This window comes from Siniperca chuatsi, linkage group LG2 (assembly GCF_020085105.1).
Source record: "Siniperca chuatsi isolate FFG_IHB_CAS linkage group LG2, ASM2008510v1, whole genome shotgun sequence".
Taxonomy (NCBI): domain Eukaryota; kingdom Metazoa; phylum Chordata; class Actinopteri; order Centrarchiformes; family Sinipercidae; genus Siniperca; species Siniperca chuatsi.
Window position 1 is genome coordinate 4,005,122 of NC_058043.1, and position 21,092 is coordinate 4,026,213.

Sequence of the window (21,092 nt, forward strand, 5' to 3'; positions counted from 1 at the left end):
TGTGTGTGTGTGTGTGTGTGTGTGTGTGTCGTAATGGTTGACCCTGCACAACTGTAGCCCCACTGAGCATCATCTGTTTTATAGCCCCCCCACACACACACACACAAAGGCTGTGTAAAGGACAGATTGTGAGGCTTGCAGACAGATTGCAGAGAGCCAGGAAGAAGGTCCAAACTCAGGGTCTTCATCACTCAAATCTGACAGAAACACTTTGCTTCACAAAACGCCGGACTGCATACTGCAACACTTACCTACTTACCTCTCTCTCTGTCTACTCAGTATGACTTTCTTACATTCTCACTGTCTATTGTTATTGGCACTGTGTGTTGCATTTTTTACATCCAAGTATTAGTTTCATTTACACTCTGTTCACTTTTCTGTCTTTTTGTCTCTTTTTTCTGCTAGCCGTTTTTTTTCTGAATAGCTGGCACAGAACACCTAGCTTATCTGTGCCCATTCCCCTATTCAGATTAGTCAAAGTGGGTGAATCAAGAGTAGAGGTATTCACAATGGAAAAAAGAAATTAAACTAGAAAACCAAAATCTGACATAACGTAAAAGGGAGGGAGGAGAAAGAAGAATGTACAAATAAAGGTTACCATAAAATCCAACCTTCATATCTAAGTCCTTGTCATTTGCAACAACCTGACCATTAATGTCAGGCCAAATTATCATTATTAAATGATCGATCCATATTCTGTTAGACGTATCTCTGTCTGCAGACAGTGAAAATGAAATTAACCAGTCGCTGGCTGGTCTCAATGCCAGGCCAAAGTCACCCAATGTCTGGCAGTCTGTCTCTTTGTCTGCCTGCTCATCTGCCTGGTAGCCATCCTATGAATTTCTCTGCCTCGCTCCAGACAACAATATTAAGCCCTGTTTGAACAGGATTACTATTTTTGTGGGTTTTCCTGCAAGTGTTGTTTCTTAATACCAGTGGCATCTGCTATTATAATCAAAGGTTAATCAAGGGTGAAGCTACCATGTTTGGCCTGCCAATTGCTTTAATGTGTGATTATGGATCTTTGGATGTTTCTCTAGTACCAACCAAAAATAAAAAAGCTTGAGTCTGTAGGTCTGGGGTACTGGTGATTTTTGAAAATGATCTTTTATTCTTTGTAAAAGTTCCTCAACAAAAGCAATAGTTCCATAGCTTTTTTTATATGATCTATTTTATGATCTCAACAAAATGAATTCACATTAAAAATGTGATTGGTGCAACAAAAATACCCTTTTTATCTCCTTTAGTTCTACAGAATATTCTACCAAAATGTTTGCACAGTGTGTGTTTAACAGTGTGTTTACTGTGTATGTTGCAGGTAAAGCACCTCACTTCTTGCGTCTGCAGAATGTGGAGGTCAACGTGGGTCAGAATGCTACGTTTCAGTGTACTGCTGGAGGAAAATGGTCTCAGCATGATAAACTCTGGCTACAGGTTAGTACTTTTTTATCAGTAAATATGTGCATGAATGATATCAGCAGGAAGTGTATATGCAGGTCAGAATGCTATAAATGCTCAAATATTCTAAAACTGTGATAACTGACTAATTCTCTGTTTCAGCTGCAGATTTTCAGTGTGTTCTGTGCAATATATGTTGACTCTAATGCCGCACTGTGGCATATCTCAGTGTAGTAACATGTGCATCTGTCTAGTAACTAATACTTCTACAGAAATACATTCATTATTGTGCTGCAGTTTCCTCCACTGAGTCCATTATTTTCTATAGCAGGACACCTCAGTGTATATTATGGCTTTTATACAATGGCCCTCACTACTGGCAAAAATAGAAGCTGAGTTTGTTGTCCAGTTTTAAAATTTGAATGTAGTAAGTTTAATCAATTGTTAGGTATGTTTCACTAGTGAAAGTTGAGCAGAGGTGCTGTTGTTATGATTACCTGAAGTTTATTAAACCTTTGGCACTGATTTAGAACAGTGATTAAACACCTGACCAGAACCTTACATGAGGTATCCTGCCAGCCAATCAGAAAGAAGCAGGATAAGAAAAGATCTATTGATTCATCCAATATTCTATTGAATATTCTGCAATAAAGAATATAAATTATATAAAAGCCCAATGTGGCACATACAGTTATGACTTATTTACACAATCTTATTAAAAAAATAAATAAAATAAAAATAAAGTACACTGTGGCAAACATCTCCAGCCTTCCTAGCTCTATTTCAGGATTGATTAAAAGTCCCTGTTCTGCTCTGCACTGATGACTCCATCTCTGTACAAGTGGCAAGTGTGTGTGTGTGTGTGTGTGTGTGTGTGTATGTATATGTTGTGTGCATCCATGCCTATGCACTCATTCTAGTTTAAATTCATGTGCACTGGCAAGCTTGCATGTTTTTACTGCACATGAGTTTATACCACTGAGCGTGATGCTGTGTACAGTAATGACATTTGCAATGGAGAGCAGCGACCCTCCTGACTGGAGGTCTGTTGGGCAAACCATGTTTCTCCAATTTGGCAGATAATATTACAGTGGGAAAAGAAGATTGGATCTGGAGATGTGGGGATCCTATGCAAAGCAGAAAGTGGCAGCAGTACATTTCATTCATGTCTGATCTGCTCAGTTGCTTCTGTTTCCATCCAGGTCTTTGATATCAATATGACATCATTACTGTGTCCTTTGTTGATGCATTTCTCTTGTAATCACTGTAAATTGAAAACATTTCTTAGACAGACAATTAAAAATACTGCAGAACCTTCACCAGATCATACCCTATATGATGGCAAACACCATAGGTGAATGTTAAGGCCAATGTGAAAGTGCCTGATGATGTCATCAGGGTTATCTCAGCTTGGGCTCGGAGACTACAAATTCATATCAGAAAGCCTGCATTACAAAATCGGGGTGCAGAGTTTGAAAGACGTGGGAAGTGTTGGCTCCAGTGTTTTTAAAAGGTAGAACCATACTATACATATATTTGGGTTTTCTGGCCCCAGTAATTTTCAAATGGCAACAAACAGTAAACCACATTTCAGGCTTCAAAACATCTCTTCAAAAATCCTTTAAGTAAAACTGCACTTGATGTAAGGAGAAAGAAAACATCCTGAGCCCTTTACACCGACATTGTGCTCGAATAGCCTGGTAATCATCCGTCAGAACATGTTACAAGGCTTTTGCCAATAATTGACTGATCTTCTCTTCCCAATCATGCAGCAGTGGAACGGTAAGGACACAGCGTTGATGGTGACCAGGGTTGTGAACCACCGGCGTTTCTCTGCAACCGTCAGCGTCGGTGACACATCCCAGCGCAGCACCAGCCGCTACCGCTGCGTCATCCGATCAGACGGCGGGTCAGGGGTGTCCAACTATGCTGACCTCATCGTTAAAGGTACATTCTGCTGTTTATCTAGTTTCACATAAAGTACAAGTGGAAGGCAAACTACCAGTCACTTAAAAGCAGAGTATTTGTGATGAATTTAAATGGGTGTGTGTGTTCATTAGTGTCGTGAGAATGCTGAGGACAGAATACTGAACAGACTTCAGAGTAATGACTAGAACTTACAATGAGCCCTCGTTCACTCTTTTTTTCACATTTTTGTCTGTCTCTGTCAGTCTTTCAGTTCCTTTCTTTCCAGTATCTCATGTTCCCTCCCTTTCTCTCCCTTGAAATAGATACCAACACTTTGTTTATTTGTTTACAATGCAGTACACCCCATGAACCCTTTTGGCTGGTCTGTTATGGTGTGTGGACAAGCACTGTTTAAACCCACAGAACTCTATTTTAAAAATCTACTCAAGTTTCCAAAGCTTCCAAAGATACCAAAAAGAAATATGTATAGCATGTTACCCAAGTAATCAATTTTCAATGTGATGTAATGGAGTAGCTATTAAAAATAACGCAGTGTAGGATATAGATATAAATATTTCACAAAGTTAGTAGGCTACTCTAGTTTTATTGAAGTGCAGAAACAAGAAGATAATACATGGTGTTGGCAAACACTGATGAAAAATGCTTTACCTCACTTGGAAACTACTTAAGCTAAAACGTGATGGGAACATTTGGATTTAAGTGCTTATATAGTTACTTGACTACTACTTGAAAGCAAGTATTATATTAAAGGACCAGTGTGTAACATTTAGCAGGATAATATTCAAAAGTTTTCATTAGTGTATAATTACCTTAGAATAAGCCATTTATATCTACAGAGGTAGCTGGTCTCCTTCCGTGGAGGCCGCCATGTTGCACCGCCATGTTATTACAGTAGCCCAGAACGGACAAACCAAACACTGGCTGTAGTTTGGGCCTTTCGCAAGTTTCGCGACCACTGTAGTTTCTCCTACACGCTGGGTAGGGGAGGGTGAGGCGAGTGGTATTCAAATGGTTGCAAACTGCAATTTCACCACTAAATGGCACCAAATCCTACACACTGCTCCTTTAAATACACTTTTTTTTTTTAAAGTAGCCTATTCTTTGCTCCTCCTCTTTTTTCCCTGTCGGCCCTTTCTTTTCTCTTATCCAATGTTTTCCCTTCACCCCTTCTCACCTTGTTTCCTCTGTCCCTCTTGTATTTATCTGTGCTGCTCAACAAATCCCCTCGTTGAGGACATTCAAATCCTCTAATGCGATCTACTCAGCTCTACACTCACACTCAATACAGGGCAAAAATATGAAGGAATCTCTGTGATTTACCATTCCACTCTCAATCCCATGGTTCATGTGAACAACAGGAAATACAGTACTGTCCTGCTGAGAAGGATTTTGATGTACTGAGGAGGTTAGATAATGTTGTTGTAAGGCCTTTGATAAAATTATAGCTTCGCAGCTATCTGTTGTTGTCAGACATAATTACATTCCTTTACCTCTCCCAGTCTCCTTCTGTTGCACTCTGTGTTTTGCACTTTTGTGGATTTATCCATCTCTGTCTCCACCTTCAGCTGATGGACTTGTGAGAATAAAGAAAAGTGATTCTTTTTCATCATCATTAAACTTCTCTAAACATTGAATTGTCTTAAGCTAAATTGTTAGCATGGAGATTGTAATGACTAAACGTGTACAGTATACATGTAAATCCTGCTACCCATAACAAAGCCGTAACGTTTAAGTTGAACCTGCCAAGCTAACGTTTGATATCATGAAGCTGTCAATAAGAAAACAACACGACATACATTACTTAAACCTAACGTTAAGTTATATTTTTTTTGTTATTAGGGACAGGACATAGAGGCTCAGTTTAATTTATATTCCTCCTTGTCCACCACTGGAGCGAGGGTGTTGCTGTCCGCCATTTTAACAATGACCGGTTGTTGAGACTGCCTGATTAAATAAAGCTTACATTTAAAAAAAATGACTGGTTGTTGTGACCGTTCCAGCGTTGCATTGTGGGACACAGTAGGCGAGGTAGACTGGTCCGATGAATACTGGAGATTTTTGCCGAATCAGTCCGACATCCGGGTATTTTTGGCAGATTTAGCTTTTGTTTACATACTGCATACTACATGCTTCCATTTGGCCAAATCAGTATCAGTTCGGACACAGCCATAATGTTTACTAAAAGGTTAGCATGAGCCTCCTATCTCTCAAAACAGTGCATGATAAAGGTTAGAACTGATTTGCTATTGTATGCAAAGAGCACTGCTATTGCTCAACATATTCTATACTTAAGTGTTAGCACTGTGCTTGCTATCACTTAACATAGTGAGTTTAACTGCTAGCACTGAGCCTCCTATCAGTCAAACGATTTTATGCTATTATTTTGCACTGAGACAGCTATTGTTAGCACTGTGTTAGCACGGAACTTCTTATCCCTCAAAACATTATGCTGAAGTATTATCAATGAGCCTTCTATCACTAAAAACAATGTATGCTAAAATTTTAGAACTGACCTGCAATCACTTAACATATTGTGATAGCTAAATTGTTGGCATAGTGCTCTACTTTGTCTTAAAATTCTGTATGCTAAAGAGTTAGCACTGGGCCTCCTACATGTATCCTTGCATGTTGGCTTAGAGCACAGCGGTCGACCACAGCCACTGATGTTTTTTTCTGTCTCTCTTATCCTTTAAAACATAAGCTAAGCGGCAGAAAAAATACCTCTCACAAACTTTGTGTTCTCTTTTTTAAGTGCCCTTGACCAAGACACTGAAGCCACATGTGCGCAGTCACTGTAAAGCTGAGTTTATGCTTGCTTGGTTGGTTCTCTGGAGTTCATTCTGTTTCGCACCTCAACCCAAATGTATTTCTTGAGGTAGAAACACAGAAGAAAGTTTAGTGGAGTTATATAAGGATAACATGCCACCAACACTTTATTTCTATTGATCATTATTTGCTGTGAATTTGCCTAGTGATTTTTCTAATAATAAAATGCTTTCAGTGAAGTTTAAAGTTGGATTTCTGAGATGCATTTGGACAAGCACACCTCTCTATGTCAAGCTATTTTATGTGAATTATTTTCATTTTTTTCTATTAAACAAAAAAATATCTTCATGTGGTGCAAGGGGAATTGAACCGTGTATGTTTTTTTAATGGAATTTAAATTGCACCACTAAAATACATTTAAATGTAGAGGCATACTGGCCTAAATTATGTTCTCAATGCATATTTGGTATGAATTATGCTGTTAACCTTATTTGGTGTGAAGGATGTTTAATCTAGAGGGAGATAGTGTGTTTGTGTGTATGTGTGAGTGTGTGCTGTTTTGATTAGATGATAGTCCAGGGACTGAAACTGTCATTACCATCTGTTAGCAGAACACACAGACTGTACTCCTGACGTCCAAATGTGTGTGTGTTGCTTACCCTGCTGAATGCGTCTCTTGGCGTCTGTGTGTTTCTGTGTTTGTTCTCTGTATGTGTGTGTTTGTGTGTGTGTTTGTGTGTGTGTGTGTTTGTGTTTGTGTTTGTGTGTGTGTGTGTGTGTGTGTGTGTCTGTGTGGCTCAGGTGCTGTCAGCCATGCATTGTGCCATGGGAATAGCCCATGCCAACACAGTGAACAAGAAAGATATGCAATATTACAAACGCACATCCATGAGCACACCACCCTGAAGCCCTTTGTGTGTGCGGTGTGTGTTGCTAAATTTGTGTATATGTGTTATTGTCCTTGATTTGTACGTTTGTGTATTTTTTTAGTTTTTTCATTCTATTCATTCATGTGTGGTGGGATCATCTGTGTGCAGTTTAATTTTTCTCTGGGTATGTGTATCTGCATGTCTTTTCATTTGTGTGTTCATGTGTAAGGTGTCATGGTAATTGCGTGTCCAAATTAATTTGTGTGTGCATGTGTGTATTTGTGTGTTCTCCCGAGCTGCTAAGTGAAATCAGGGTTAATTAGTGTATTGTTCAGCCAGGTGTGACCAGGGGAATCTGAAGAGAGACACTTCTCATATTACAGTGCCCTCTCTGTGTGCTGTGTGTGTGTGTGTGTGTGTGTGTGTGTGTGAGAGTGTGTGTGTCCCACATGCTCATGCATGCATGTTAATCTGTGACACAACACTGCTGGACGGCCGAACAGATGATGTCTTCCTTGCTGACTAACTGAAAAAAGACAGAAGAAGAAATTAAACATTCAGAATCAAACTAGCAACCTTCTGGTGGAGATGAAGCAGAGTTGGACAAATTGCTTAAATCCTGCCTATTTAAAATCACCAATGCCTCAATAAAATAATGCTCATTCAAAAGTAAAAGGACTGACATTTTACTCGAAGCCAGTATGTGTAGCATCTTTCAAATGATTCCGATGGCATACGCTTTTGTTTGTAGAACAAAAAGTGACAGTCTCAGTGAAAATTGTTGGTGTTGCTTTCGGCCTTTAATTCTCACTTTTGTGTTGGAATTGTGTGCATTGCTGTCTGCTGCAGAGTCTTCTTTTATATTACCACTGGGGACACCCAGTCAGAAATGTTCAAATTCTAAACATAGTGGCTTTAAGTAAAAGTATAAAGTAGTTAAAGTAAAATGTATCTAAAATAATTGTACTAAATTGTTTAATATTATTTTTGCATAATGGATAACACAAGTGGTATGTTGTCTATCTACACTACATAGTATAAGCTAGTGCAAGCCAAAATCTTTCTTCTCTAAAATAACTAATCCTCTGGCCCATACTCTTTAAACACATTTTATTTGTAATGTTCTTTCATCAAAGAAACCAGAACAACTTTGACAGTGCAACAAACAACACAACAAATTAAAAATATAACACAACTTAGAGGTAATAAATAAAAGTGTATGAAATAGGGGATTTCACACATAGACAACTGACATTTAAATGGTGTAATTGGTGCATGGATTACCACAGTCGTCTTTGTTAGTTGTTTTTAATGGTTTCTTTGTATACTGCAGAAAACCACAGTAGAATCAAAACAATCTCCACTTTCATTTGTGCTGACACCTTTGTCTGAAAGATCAGAAAGACCAGAGGAAGAAAGCAATAGAAATAAAAAGGCAGAAAGGAAGATATATTAAATACAATGCTCGACTTCACACCTCTACTCTCATCTCTCCATCATTCAGTATCCCCTCCGTCTCATCTCCTCACTTCCTCATTCTCCTCGTATTCACACCTCCGCCTCGCTTCACACCTCCCTTAAAGTTGATACTGTTAAAGAAAACATGCAGTGACAGCGCCCTCCCTTTCCTTTAAAAGGACAAATCCTTGCCTTAATGGCACCAACAGATATTCTCGCTGTCACAAGAAAAACCTTTACTGGGGCGGCTGTGGCTTAGAGGCAGAGAGGGTCGTCCACTAATCGTAAGGTCAGTGGTTCGATCCCAGCTTCCCCCAGCCCACATGTCGAGGTGTCCTTAGATACTGAATCCCGAATTGCTCCCGAGGGCTTTTCAGTGTATGAATGTGATATGTAGTGTGAAGCGCTTTGAGTGGTCGGAAGACTACAAAGTACAGTTCATTTACTGGAATAAATGCAAGTATAAAAAAACACAGAAAAAAAGTTACTCTTAAAAGAAGTTGAGAAAAAGTTTTTTTTGTTGAAAAAGTCAGAAAATGATGCGCTGACGTTTGTAATAAGACAAATGCTCATATGCATGCTCGTACACACATGTAAGCACACACTCAGTGTCCAGTTTGATCAGACAAAAAAGAATATTCTTGAATAACATGTCATTGAAAATGGTAGTCTGTTGAAAGCTTACACACACACACACACACACACACACACACACACACACACACAAACACACACACACGCTCTTGTTGAACAGATGCAGTCAAAGCCCTAGGGCAACAAGGTCTCAGCCGTACCCGCGGCTCTGCTTGTGTGTGTGCGAATGTATGTATGTGTGTCAGAGAGTGAACAAGCTTGCATGCTGACATGTCTGTGTCTCGGGGAGTCTGAATGTAAGCTGTATTTGGGCTGTGTATCTGCATTCATGTGTGTGTATTGTGTTGTGTTGTGTATGGGCATTTGGGCATCAGCAAATGTGTGTGTGTTCTGTTTGTCAGAGATAAGACTCAGTGGGGCATAGCAGAGATCCAGGAGAGCCACTGTCAGCCAGTGCCCTGTGGACACCATGTAGAGTGTGTGTGCGTTGTGTGTGTGTTGAGTTCCCCAGGAATACTGCTACATCTTTCTAAGTCTCCCTGGGTGGTCATAAAGCTGATTGTAGTCCAAGAATTAGACCCAGCAGTGCCACTGCAGTGTGTAAGTGTCTGTGAGTGTGGGTGTCTGCATATGTGTGTGTTTGTCCATAGAGCTTTCTGTTGCCCAAAGCTCATTCCCGGCATCTTCTATGTGTCTGTTCCCTGATAAGGAAATCAATAGGAAAGTGGACAGCTCAGCCCTATGTGTCAGATCTGTGGAAGCCCACTGACGCTCTGAACTCCCACTGGGTGTGCATATAACACAACCTCCAATTTCTAAAAAATAACTGCTTGAAAAGTATGTTTGACTTCCAAGTGAGGATTTTTATTCCAAAATGAGATGTCAAACATTTGAAAAGGCACACATAAGAGACATCAAACATTCATAGAAAAATCACAGTTACCTTTACTGAGCAGTTGGCAATTGTAGCATAATATTTAAATAAATGATGCCACCTTCTTAAAAGCTCAAGTCAGCTTAAATTACAGTGAATTCTTCAATAAAAGCTAGTTTTCAAATAATAGCCGAGTCATTTGAGATGGATTATGCCCAATGGCTGTTTTCTTTGGGGGGTTCAGTGTGAAATATCTACAGGAAGTGTTGAGTATAACCTACTTCAAATAGTTACTGAGTGAGAACAGTGATTCTGTTAAAAAGAGAAACTCAGAACAAGAGAGTGATGAGTATAACATAACTCTGTTATTGCATTGATAGAATTAGTGCTGAAATGTGTATTATTTTGAATGTTGAGAAAAGAGGTAAACATGGAGGAACAAACAGCATTAACAGCAAATTAAATGGAAAAACATGAGAAAACAGGAAGGCTTTTTACTAAAATATGATAAAATATACTTATCAAACCAGAGAAGATTTGGAATAAAGTACTGTCTCTAATATACCTCTGCATTTTAGGTAACTAAAGGCCACTGTTTGTGAGAAGACTGTGTTCTTCTTTCTGGGAAAACTCTTTCTCAGGCACACAGGAAGTAATGTTTCTGATACTTCTGGAAAAGAAACATCATAATTGAATAGTTAGCACGGGATGCGATTGCCGCTGTGGCTGAACAGACAAAGAAAAGATTGTCATCTGCAAACACTCAGGTTTTTCTTGTGTAATCTGATCTGACATTCCTTCAAAATAACAATTTGGCTCATGTCAGTTAGTACAATGTGGATTGAAGTGATAGTTATTTGGTGAGACATACTGTACTATACTTGCAGCAATGAAGGAAAAAATAGATGACACAAAATTATGAAATATACACAAGATGAGACAAAATATGGAAAATATTTGCTCCCTGAGGAGAAAGAAAACTTGAAAGAACCAACCTGAATTTTATGTGAAAAGTTGTGCAAGTTTGTTTATCTGCCTACATCAGGGTGTGTGTGTGTGTGTGTGTGTGTGTGTGTGTGTGTGTGTGTGTGTGTGTGTGTGAAGGGAAGGGAAGCATACAACCATACTGTGTACACTCCACCTGACTCTTTAACCACTTCCTTAGGGCTTGCCTTAGGGGGATGTGTGTGTATGTCCATGTGTTATGTTGTGTTGTGTATGCTGGTGGTTTGTCATGTTGTTGGTATTCCATGTCCATTGCTCTTTCATGTGCATCGGCCTGTGTGTGTGTGTGTGTGGGGGGGTTGTGTCAGAAGAAGGGGACACTTCACACAGAATTTTTGAAGAGAAATATAAGTAATGCATGAACAGTTATGGTTAGGAGAGGAGGAGAAGGAAGAGGACTGGAGGTGAAAAAAAGGAAAGTAAAAGGTAGAGAAGTAGTCAGAGGGTCAGTGAGAACTGAGGGGAGCAGAGAGGGGAGGATGCAGTGAGGAGGTTAAAAGTTGAAACCAAAGACCGAGGAGCACAAGATGATAGTGAGGAAGTAAAGAGAGATGAACTAAAAGTGTATAACAGCGAACAAAAAGGAAGGGAGAAAACAGTGGAAGAAGATGAAAGAGAAGAGAAAGAGGAGGAAAATAGGAAGTAAAAATGAGGCAACATAGGAAGAAATATGATTATGTTAGTGATGTCGACCATCTGTGACACCAGTAGAAAACAGAGAAGAAATGAGAACCAAACCAGAGAAGATGAGAAGCCAAAGCCGACAGGTTCAATCCCATCAGCTGTTTGTGTCACTACCCACATTTCGTTGAACTCCAACCTGCTCACTCACTGCATGCTCATTTGGATAAGAGCAGCTAAATGCCCAAAAATGTAAAACAGAGTGAGGAGGAGAGATGTGTCCACGACGAGTGTCCTGCTGCTTCGCTGACAGATTTGAGACTAATTCTCATTTCATTAAAAACTGTTGGAGAATATTTTTGTGACACTAAGAAGATCAATGTCTCTTTTTGGCTCTTTCTTGCTGTCGCTCCTCCATTACCCTCGACTTCTCCCACCCTTTCTGTCTGTGTTCATGTTTCAGAGTTGAGACTCTATCTGGGACTTTTATCCTCAGCAGCTTACAGTAAGCGAGCAGGTAGAAGTTTACTGTCTTGTTCATGGACACTTTGACGGAGCTGATGTGGTTATGTGACACAGTCTCACAAATTTGCGGAAATAGGCTTAAACTTAAAGGCTGTGTTCGCACTCGTAGTTTGGTTACTATGCAAATATGAGACACTGTGGCTTTGTAACCCTCGTCTCCTTAATAATGTCCTTGTTGACAGTATTAATAAGTAAAAAACATTTGTGTTCTAGTAACTTGGTCAAATAGCCACATTGTGACATCACGGTGAGATGATGCCATCTTTGCTGTAGTTTGAGAACAACGGCAGCTACACATTTCATGTTTAGAAAGAAATGAACATGAGAAGACTAATACTGCAGCAAAGATGGGTGCTTGAAACAGAGGAAAGAGAAGACACATCCTGTAACATGCCATTATTGATTGGCCTTTATAATGAATTCGATAAATTCATTAGTTAATGCTTTTGAATTGACGCTACATGATCTTATATCACACAAGTCTGCAGTTGGTCTGAGTTTTATTCATACCACAAACACACACCTGATTTCACTCTGAATAAAACTAAAGTCTGCGTCTGCTAATTGTGTTTAGGCCTATTTTATGGCAGGCATTTGAATTTGTCATGCCATTGAGGCAGCACGAGTAATACCAGGGTCCTGGAACTAGAGCAACTAAACTGAATGCAGCCATTATTAATGTTATTAGCTACACTTTTTCTACTATGACATGTCAGTATCCACCTTGAAAACAACATTTTACATGTTGTGGACATGGATGTCGAAGGATGGTGAACAATGTCAATAAAGAGCATCTTTAACATGAATTGTATGTAATTATTACTTCAAAAACAATGAATAAGAATGAATCCCTCCCATTCCCCTCATCTAATATTTTACTGTTTTAGAACTGAAAGGTTAAAGAGATCAAATAACTAGGGTAAGTATAAGTTTGACAACACAGACTGTGAGCAGTGTCACATTTTGTCAAGTCTTTTGGCAAACCTGCACAGCTTCAGTGACAAAACAATTATTCTGCTGAAGAGTTAGTTTGAGGAAGCAGAGGCTCATGGGAGTGAAGACAATGCGATTTTTCTGTCTAGATGTGGACTCAGATGGCTTGGAGTGCCGATTGAGTGTTCGTGCCTGTCTGTGTGTGTGTGTGTGTGTGCGTGCATGAATATGTGTTAAAGATTTTTGTGTTTTCACGTCTGTTTTTTTTATGTTTTTGTGTGTCTGAATCCGTTATTCTGTTTTTGTGCTTTGGAGTGTGTGTGTGTGTATATGTGTGTAAAGAGGTAGCAGGTGTCTGCCACATTGAGTTTGCTGTGAGGAGTAGGGAATCAGATCTTATTTCCCATGATTCTTGGCTCTCCCATGATTCTTGGTTCTCCCTTGAGTGTAAAATATACTCTGCTTTCCCCCAACCCCCACCCCTATTTTATTCTTCTTTCTACTTTCCTTGTGATAGATGGAGGCTGCGTCGTTGTGCTGTGAGTCTTGTGATTAAAGTATTCTTTCTGACCAGGCAGTGGAGAAGAACGTTCCCTGTTTTGTGTGTGTGTGTGTGTGTGTGTGTGTGTGTGTGTGTGCGTGCGTGCGTGCGTGCGTGCGTGCATAAGTGCTGAATTCATTATACCAAGTAACAGGCCTGAGGGAGTATGAAGTGTGTTACTCACAGGTGTTTGCACACACACACACACACACACACACACACACTCAGCATATTGAAAGCACTCAATCCCCAGACTTGGAGAAGTATGTTTATATAAAAGTCAGTGGTAGTTCTGAGCTGGTAAATAACCTTTATTACAGAGGAAAAAAGAAAGTGTATTAAGTCTTATTTTGTTAGATTAGGTCGTGTGAAGGAAGAGAGTGCAGGTCAGAGCTGACACCACACGTGAGGTGGGTTCTGACTCTTAATTGTTGATGCGACGCACCTGGTGAGAGACAGCAATTGAGAGAGTTTGAGAGAGATCACCACTTTGAATTTGTGCCACACCAAAACAATCCCGAAAGGGTTAAATATTCTTTCATTTGACTTCGTCAGAAGTTGGAACTCTTCCACCTCTCGCCTTTTACACATTAACAAATCCATGAGACGCAGAGGACGAGGCGAGGGCTCGTCAGCAGGTCGCTTGTATAGTGAGTCAGACCTTTCTCCCTCAGGTAGAGTGCACTCACGTGGGTGAGGTAGGAACATCCTCATATTAAATTTACAGCATGCAGGGCCATGCTCTCGGGTCACAGGCATGTTAGGTAGAAGGCATGTACACACAGAAATCTTCTCCACCAAAGGTTTCACATGAATGGTTTGATTAAAATTTGGGATGTTTTAAAAAAAGTCTTTGTGCTGTCTCTATTACGAATGCAATATATGGATGAACAAAAATGATAAAATTATCCAAAGTACAATACAACTTGTGATGATGATCTCCTTGTCCAGAGTTCTTAAGTTGACAGTTTTGTTTTTGATTGCTCAAAGCACCAAAGCAATAACATTTAAAACACCCAACATCGTTATGAGCGTTTGCATTTTCTAATAATATTGTCTGGTTTATGCCCACATGACCTGACATATCGATTCAGCTCCATAGCCTGACAGCTCTGTAGTCAGGAAACCTCTGCCTGTTAATTTTTAGAAGTTATGGAAAATGATTTAGTATCTTTGCAGTGTTTTTACCTAAAATTACAGGTTAGAAGTGACACCAACTCTTACAAAATGGCACTATAATTTGCATAATTATGGTCCTTTTTCAAAAATATAGTCGGTAACGCAAGCCATAGGTTGACAAAATTACAACACTTTAAACACTGTGTGCTCTTTTTGCTTGAAGTATTGAATGATGAACCTTTGGGAACAAATTTTACATTTTTGTGTTGATTTCTGCAAAACAGATGTACAGCGGTTTGCAATGAAACGTATCCAATATAAATTTGTTCCACGTAAATACACAGCACGTGCCTGTTATCTTTAACACTTGATGAACTGGATTGATCATATCGGGCTGGATCGTACTGATCTGTGTGTGTGTGTGTGTGTGTGTGTGTGTGTGTGTGTGTGCATGCATATGTGTGTGTTATCTGGTCTTTGCAAGATTAACTGCTGAGTTCAAGGACTGCGAAATAGACCTGGAATGTATTACTGATAAGACAGCAACATAGAAAAATTAAGAGAAGAAAGAGAGTAGAATTAAAAGAATATGTAGAGAAAGAGGAGAAAAAAACTTATTATCCTTTAAGTTACAGAAACACTAAAAACGAAGAACCCTCCCTCCCTCTTTCCCTCTCTATTACTACCTGACCATCATTACTCTCTTTCCCCACTGTTGAAATGGGAGAAAAACAGATTTTGGTAGAGCCATTGTCATTTTCGGTGCAACTGATTTTTCCATCTTTTCCGCCACCCCGGGCGATATCGTTTCTCTCCTCTCTGGTGGGCTTTGTCCTCCTCTCTCTCACTCTCTCACTCACTCTCTCACTCACTCACTCACTCACTCTCACACACACACCCCCTTGTACTTCTGTCTTTGTGAGGACCGTCATTGACATAATGCATTCTCTAGCCCCTTACCCTAACCTTAACCATCACAACTAAATGCCTAACCCTTACCCTCACCCTCATCCTAACCATAACCTAATTCTAACCTAACCCTTAAAACCAAGTCTTGAAACAGCCCTTTGAAATTGTGAGGACCAACCAAAATGTCCTCACTTTCCAAAAATGTCCTCACTCTGTAGGTAAAAAAAACATGTTTCAGTCCTCACTATGTAGCAAGTACAAGTGTACGCACACACACACACACACACACTTTTCACACCCACACTATAAGGCTTATTAGGAACTGCCAGCAGAGAACGACACAAGTATTTCCCCCATACATCCCCCTTTTTTTTCCCTTTCTTTACTTTTTTTTTTACCTCCTCTTTCTCTAAATGTATAAATATATGTGTGTGTGTGTGTGTGTGTGTGTTACACTGGCTATCAGGAGAAGCAGACAGTGACATGAAGTGAGAACCATTTAGATTGGAAGAACCAGACAACAGCCACTTCCTATTCTGTGCTGCCTCTCCCCCTTTAACTTTTGTTTGGATCTGATCTACTATCTTGATCACCAACCTTACTGACGTCCTCTGTTTTCCAACATAACTTCAACTTATCTGTTCTTTCTCTCTCTCCCTTGCCTTTCTATCCATTAGTTTTTTGCTTTTACATTGTAGCGTAGGTTTATCCCTAACTGGTTGCAGCGATCAGTTTCTGTCAGTTCCTGATAGTGCTGTTGCCCTGATGACCCAGGAGTTAAGACGCTGAACATAAACTTGCTACGTCTGTCATCTCTCTACTATCTGCTGTCAAATAGGCATAAAATGCCCAAAATATAATAAACAACTTGTTGGTAACATGTACAACACTCTAATTAGCTCTCAGGTCTGGATTATTGTAAAGTCCTTTGTAAACATGATGCTGCCTGCACTCTTAGGTTGTGTTTACCATACCAATTACCATAGTCACCACTGCATCATATATGATAATGTTATTTGGGCTTTCCTGACTGACATACATACAGACTTTTTATATGGTATTTCATCTACAATACAAAGCCCTTGTTGGAAAATTGCCATCCTATATCTCATCTTTGATGCTAGTCCATCTTTAACCTTTTAACTGAATATGTATGCTCAGCCAGCCTGCCTTGTGAAAATAGTTTAAATAAATGAATTGAAATGAATATGACTTGCACTGAAGTAGGTTTTGCTTTATTGACCTAAATGCTCTGGAGTGATCACAACATTTCTAAAGTAAAATTTGTTGCTCATAAATACTGTCTTTTTAAATGTCTGCCCTTTTCCATAATTTAGCCAGACTAACTCACACAAACAAAATTATTCATGTACACAGATGCACGCAAGATTAAACATGCACCCGAACACACACACATACACATTCAGACATAATGTACAGATATTCACAATAACACAGAGACAAAATTGACCGCATTATCAAACTTAAACTAACATAAAAACATGCAAACATACACACAAAAGCACTTACTTTTCTACTGTACATTAATGTACATGCATACTTACACCCAGAAGTAATGTACACACACGTTAAACACAGAACTTGTACCCTCTCAGTTTTTCTCTTTTCTTCCTTTATAATCCTGACACAGACACAGACACACACACACATACACACACACACTGACCCATCTTCAAACACCATGGTGGGATTGTAATACAGTGCAGTAAAAAAGTAGATCCATATACTTTGTTCCCTCAGGGTGTAGTAACATGGGTCGCTTTTGAGTGTGCTATGCGTCTTCCGACAACAAGGCCCCAAGATACGCAAAATAAAACCTTTATGGGGCCAGGACTGCTGCAGACACACACACACACACACACACACACACACACACACACACACACACACACACACACACACACACACACACACACACACACACGTCTTTACTGGCCCACAGTTACAGTGCTGTATCCAATTTTAAAACTTCATGAGTCCTGCTTGTTTTTACTACAGTGCGTGTGGCCTCTGCAGAGACAAAACGGTGACCTGCGGAAGGATGACTCCTGCAGACATCTCGTCTCATCTAGTTCATATTCATATCTAATTTTTTATTATATCAGGACACATTTTTTTGTGTCCTGATGTACAAAAATCACAGGCAAAGTTTTGAATTACATTCTACAGTTTATCAGGACACCTGGGAATGTATTATTTGACTTATACCATTACCACTACTTAGATTAAAAAACAACCTGTGTTGATTAAAAGTTTGTTTACAGTCAGTTTAACCCATGGTTAGCCCCCTTTCACTAGCTGAGGCTCTTGCACAACAACATTATCTTCCAAAAATTATTTTCTGCATTTATTTGCATCTGATAAATGATCAAAAGTGGTCAACTCTATTTATGAATGGCCTTTACCTGTATGAAAAATATATGTGAGAATATAGCTTTTAAAAAAATTCCCTGAAGTGATGTGCAGTGCAGCCGTGTGTGTCTGTGTGCATGTTTGTGTCTATAATGACACACAAACTGTGTGTGTGTCATTTATCTGTTCAGGATCACCTGGATCATACTGCCTGTCGAGCATGTTCAGTAATGTCTCAGACTGGCCTCTGAGTGATTTTTGAAAACTGCATCGGAAAAAGCATCCAAAATTACTGCACATAACAAGTTTGTCAAATAAAAGATTAAACAACACATATAAAAAAAAATTCTAACTTGGTGTATAAATTACTTTAGAGTTAACTGGTAGCACAGCACGAAGCAGACAAACTGTTACTAAGGTAACCTGCATGCCTACCTGGTACACTGGTTTAGAACTCTTGTTAAACTGTTGATTGAAACGGTTTGAGGTCTCCTGACACCTGTCAGGCAATCAGAAAAAGCCCCCAAAACATACTCTCTATGGCCATGCCATAATCTTTTTGCAGGGTGCCGGCTGTACTGCTGAATTGCTGCACTGCTACTTGAATCTCAGAGTTCGATCAGCAGTGCAGCAATGTTTTGGGCTCATTCAATCTCATTCATCAGTTCATCCTTCACCTCACCCTCCTTACTCTTTTTTTTCCCAAGCACCCTCTACTCCCTCCATTTTTGCTCGAGTTTATCCTTCTTTTCTTCCCTTCACCCCTTTTTCCTCCTCCTTCTTCCACCCTTTGCTCCCTCTACTGGACCAAATCTTTCTTCCACCATCCATGGTTCCTCTCAACCCTGCAACCTTTGCCCTCCCTCCCTCCCTCCCTCCCTCCCAAACATCCGTCTTTCTTCTAACCTCCTTCCTTCATCCCTTCTCTCACACTTCATTAGCATCACTGTGTGAAGGCCAACTGTAGCAATCAGTGTGTCTGGATACTGTTTGTGTGTGTGTTTGGATCTCTGTATGTGCAGATGGATATATTTATGTGTAAAAATGTGTTTGAGTGCTTATAGTAGTTGTGTGTGTGTGTGTATGTGTGTCTTTATTTCGAAGCTAGCCTCCAGTTCCAAATGTGTGTATGTGCAAGTACATCAATCTCTTCTTACATGTACATGCAAGCACAGGCTTCACTTTGTGTGAGTATATTCACATACAATAGGCACAAGTAGGTGTGTCTGTTGTCTATTGTATCAACAAATGTGTACGTCTATGTTTCTGTGTGTGTGCTCCCCCCATGTGATCGTGGGTGCCAGGTTGTGTGTCACTGGGAGGCCTCTGTTACTCTCAGCTGTAAATGTGCTGGCAGAGGGATGGATGGAGGGATGGTGGGAGGAAACAGACGGAGGGAGGGTGTGATTGAACGATCTTGCTCTTTCTTCCTGTGGAGTAACATCAGGAGAAGTTGTTGAATATAAATGATGTTAATGTTAAAGCAGTTGTAAAACACAGTTAACAGGCTGCTGTTAATGGAAGGTGCCAGAGATTGTGCATGTTTAGTTAATAACGAACTACAGTATTTGTACTTCATATTGCAGATAACCAGTTTGAAAATGAGGTTGCTTTGCTTCAGATTTTTGAATTTTTGAGAAGCACATCTACATGTGAAACACATCTTCTACGTGTTTATTAAATCTACCCTTCTTCTAAACAAGTGAAGAAAATTGCAACAGGATGAGACCATTTTGCCTGCCTCCAGTGAATCGCCCTTAAAACTTTCCTGGAAAAAGTGAAGTGCTCTTTTATTAAGACAGAGATGAAACCATTTAGAAAATGTGATGCACAAAATGAAAAAGAAACAGCATGCTTAAGTATAACTGAAGCCTTGGTTGACAAAATTGTTCTCTCTATTTCAGGATGATGAGGATAATTTATTTTCTTGTTCTCTGGATTTCTTAAAATTGTCTTTTTTTTGAAGGAAATCATTGGTACTTCGTCACAAGAACAATGGTTCATGAATGAACATAACTGCATTTTGTTTTGACTGGAACACATATGCATTCAAATGCATGCAATGCACACACACCTTCTCTCACACAAACATAGAGATGCTTATTGTCTTTCACTGCCCTGCACTCAGGAATGCACACATAGACTCAGAGACACACTCACTCACAGCCTCCATGTAGTTGAGATGGATGAGTGTGCGGTGACTGACAGTTGATTCATCGGTCCCGCAGCCACCATACATATTCTAATGCGGGGCCTTGAGGAAAGTAAAAACTTGCACAGTGCGATCAGGACTTTGCTTTTAGACAGTGGGAGGAGAGGGGCCATTATTCTTCGCTAGCATAACGTAGCTGTCAACTGACAAAGCACCTGCCACAGAGAAAAAAAAAGATTTATAGTAAGAAACCTAGACTTAAATCTTAAAATTACTCTTAGTTGCAGTTGTTTGAAAAGCTTACTGTATAGAGTGAGTAGTTCATTTTCAAAACACTGTATCATGACATCATGTTTGAATGGTCCTCCATCATGCACGCATTTCTTTTTGAGCCAACTTCTTAATATAATCACTTTATGGAGTCTATGATATCATAATAGCTCTTTTGCCTGAGTATCAATGATTGATGAATAATAATGTCATTGGTTTGCTGGGCATTGGAATGTGTGAAAATAGAGATGAAACCGCATTAAAGTAAATTTAATTTTAAAAACTGCAATGTGAATTTGACCAGCTGCATTTAAATTATGTCTGCTCCATCAAATATCTTATCTATGTATCTATCTATAATCTATAAAGATTATGAGAAGCGATGGTTCTCAATATGCAAATAACACATGCATTCACTGCAAGTAGACAATGATTTGAATATTTAGAAAAATCGTAATCTAGTCATTTATTTCTGCATGCACCCTTCCCGGTTATTAGATTACATTGATTCTAATGCAAAGCATGAAACAAATGTTTAATACACCAGTATGGTAATGAAATATTGGACATTTTCAGCTTCTACGTGAGTACATTTTTTGAAGTGAATTGTGCATTTTTGCCTTTTTTTTTATTACTTAGGTGATAACTTATACATCACAACAAGGCTATGGAGAACTGAAAACTTCATTGATCTAAAATAAATATATATAAATAATATATTAAACTGTGATAATGGTTGAAGATTATCAAGAAGTC

At 39.4% G+C, this 21,092-nt stretch overlaps 1 protein-coding gene across 14 annotated transcripts in view; it reads left to right on the plus strand.

Moving 5' to 3' along the window:
* ptprt (protein tyrosine phosphatase receptor type T) overlaps positions 1–21,092 on the plus strand; it is a 341,042-nt gene that overhangs the window by 90,813 nt on the left and 229,137 nt on the right. For all 14 annotated transcript variants that reach the window (XM_044221198.1, XM_044221225.1, XM_044221272.1 and 11 more), the window contains exons 6-7: positions 1,319–1,434; positions 3,171–3,345. In XM_044221198.1, the coding sequence (XP_044077133.1) occupies positions 1,319–1,434; positions 3,171–3,345 (291 nt within the window). The remainder of the gene's footprint in view (positions 1–1,318; positions 1,435–3,170; positions 3,346–21,092) is intronic.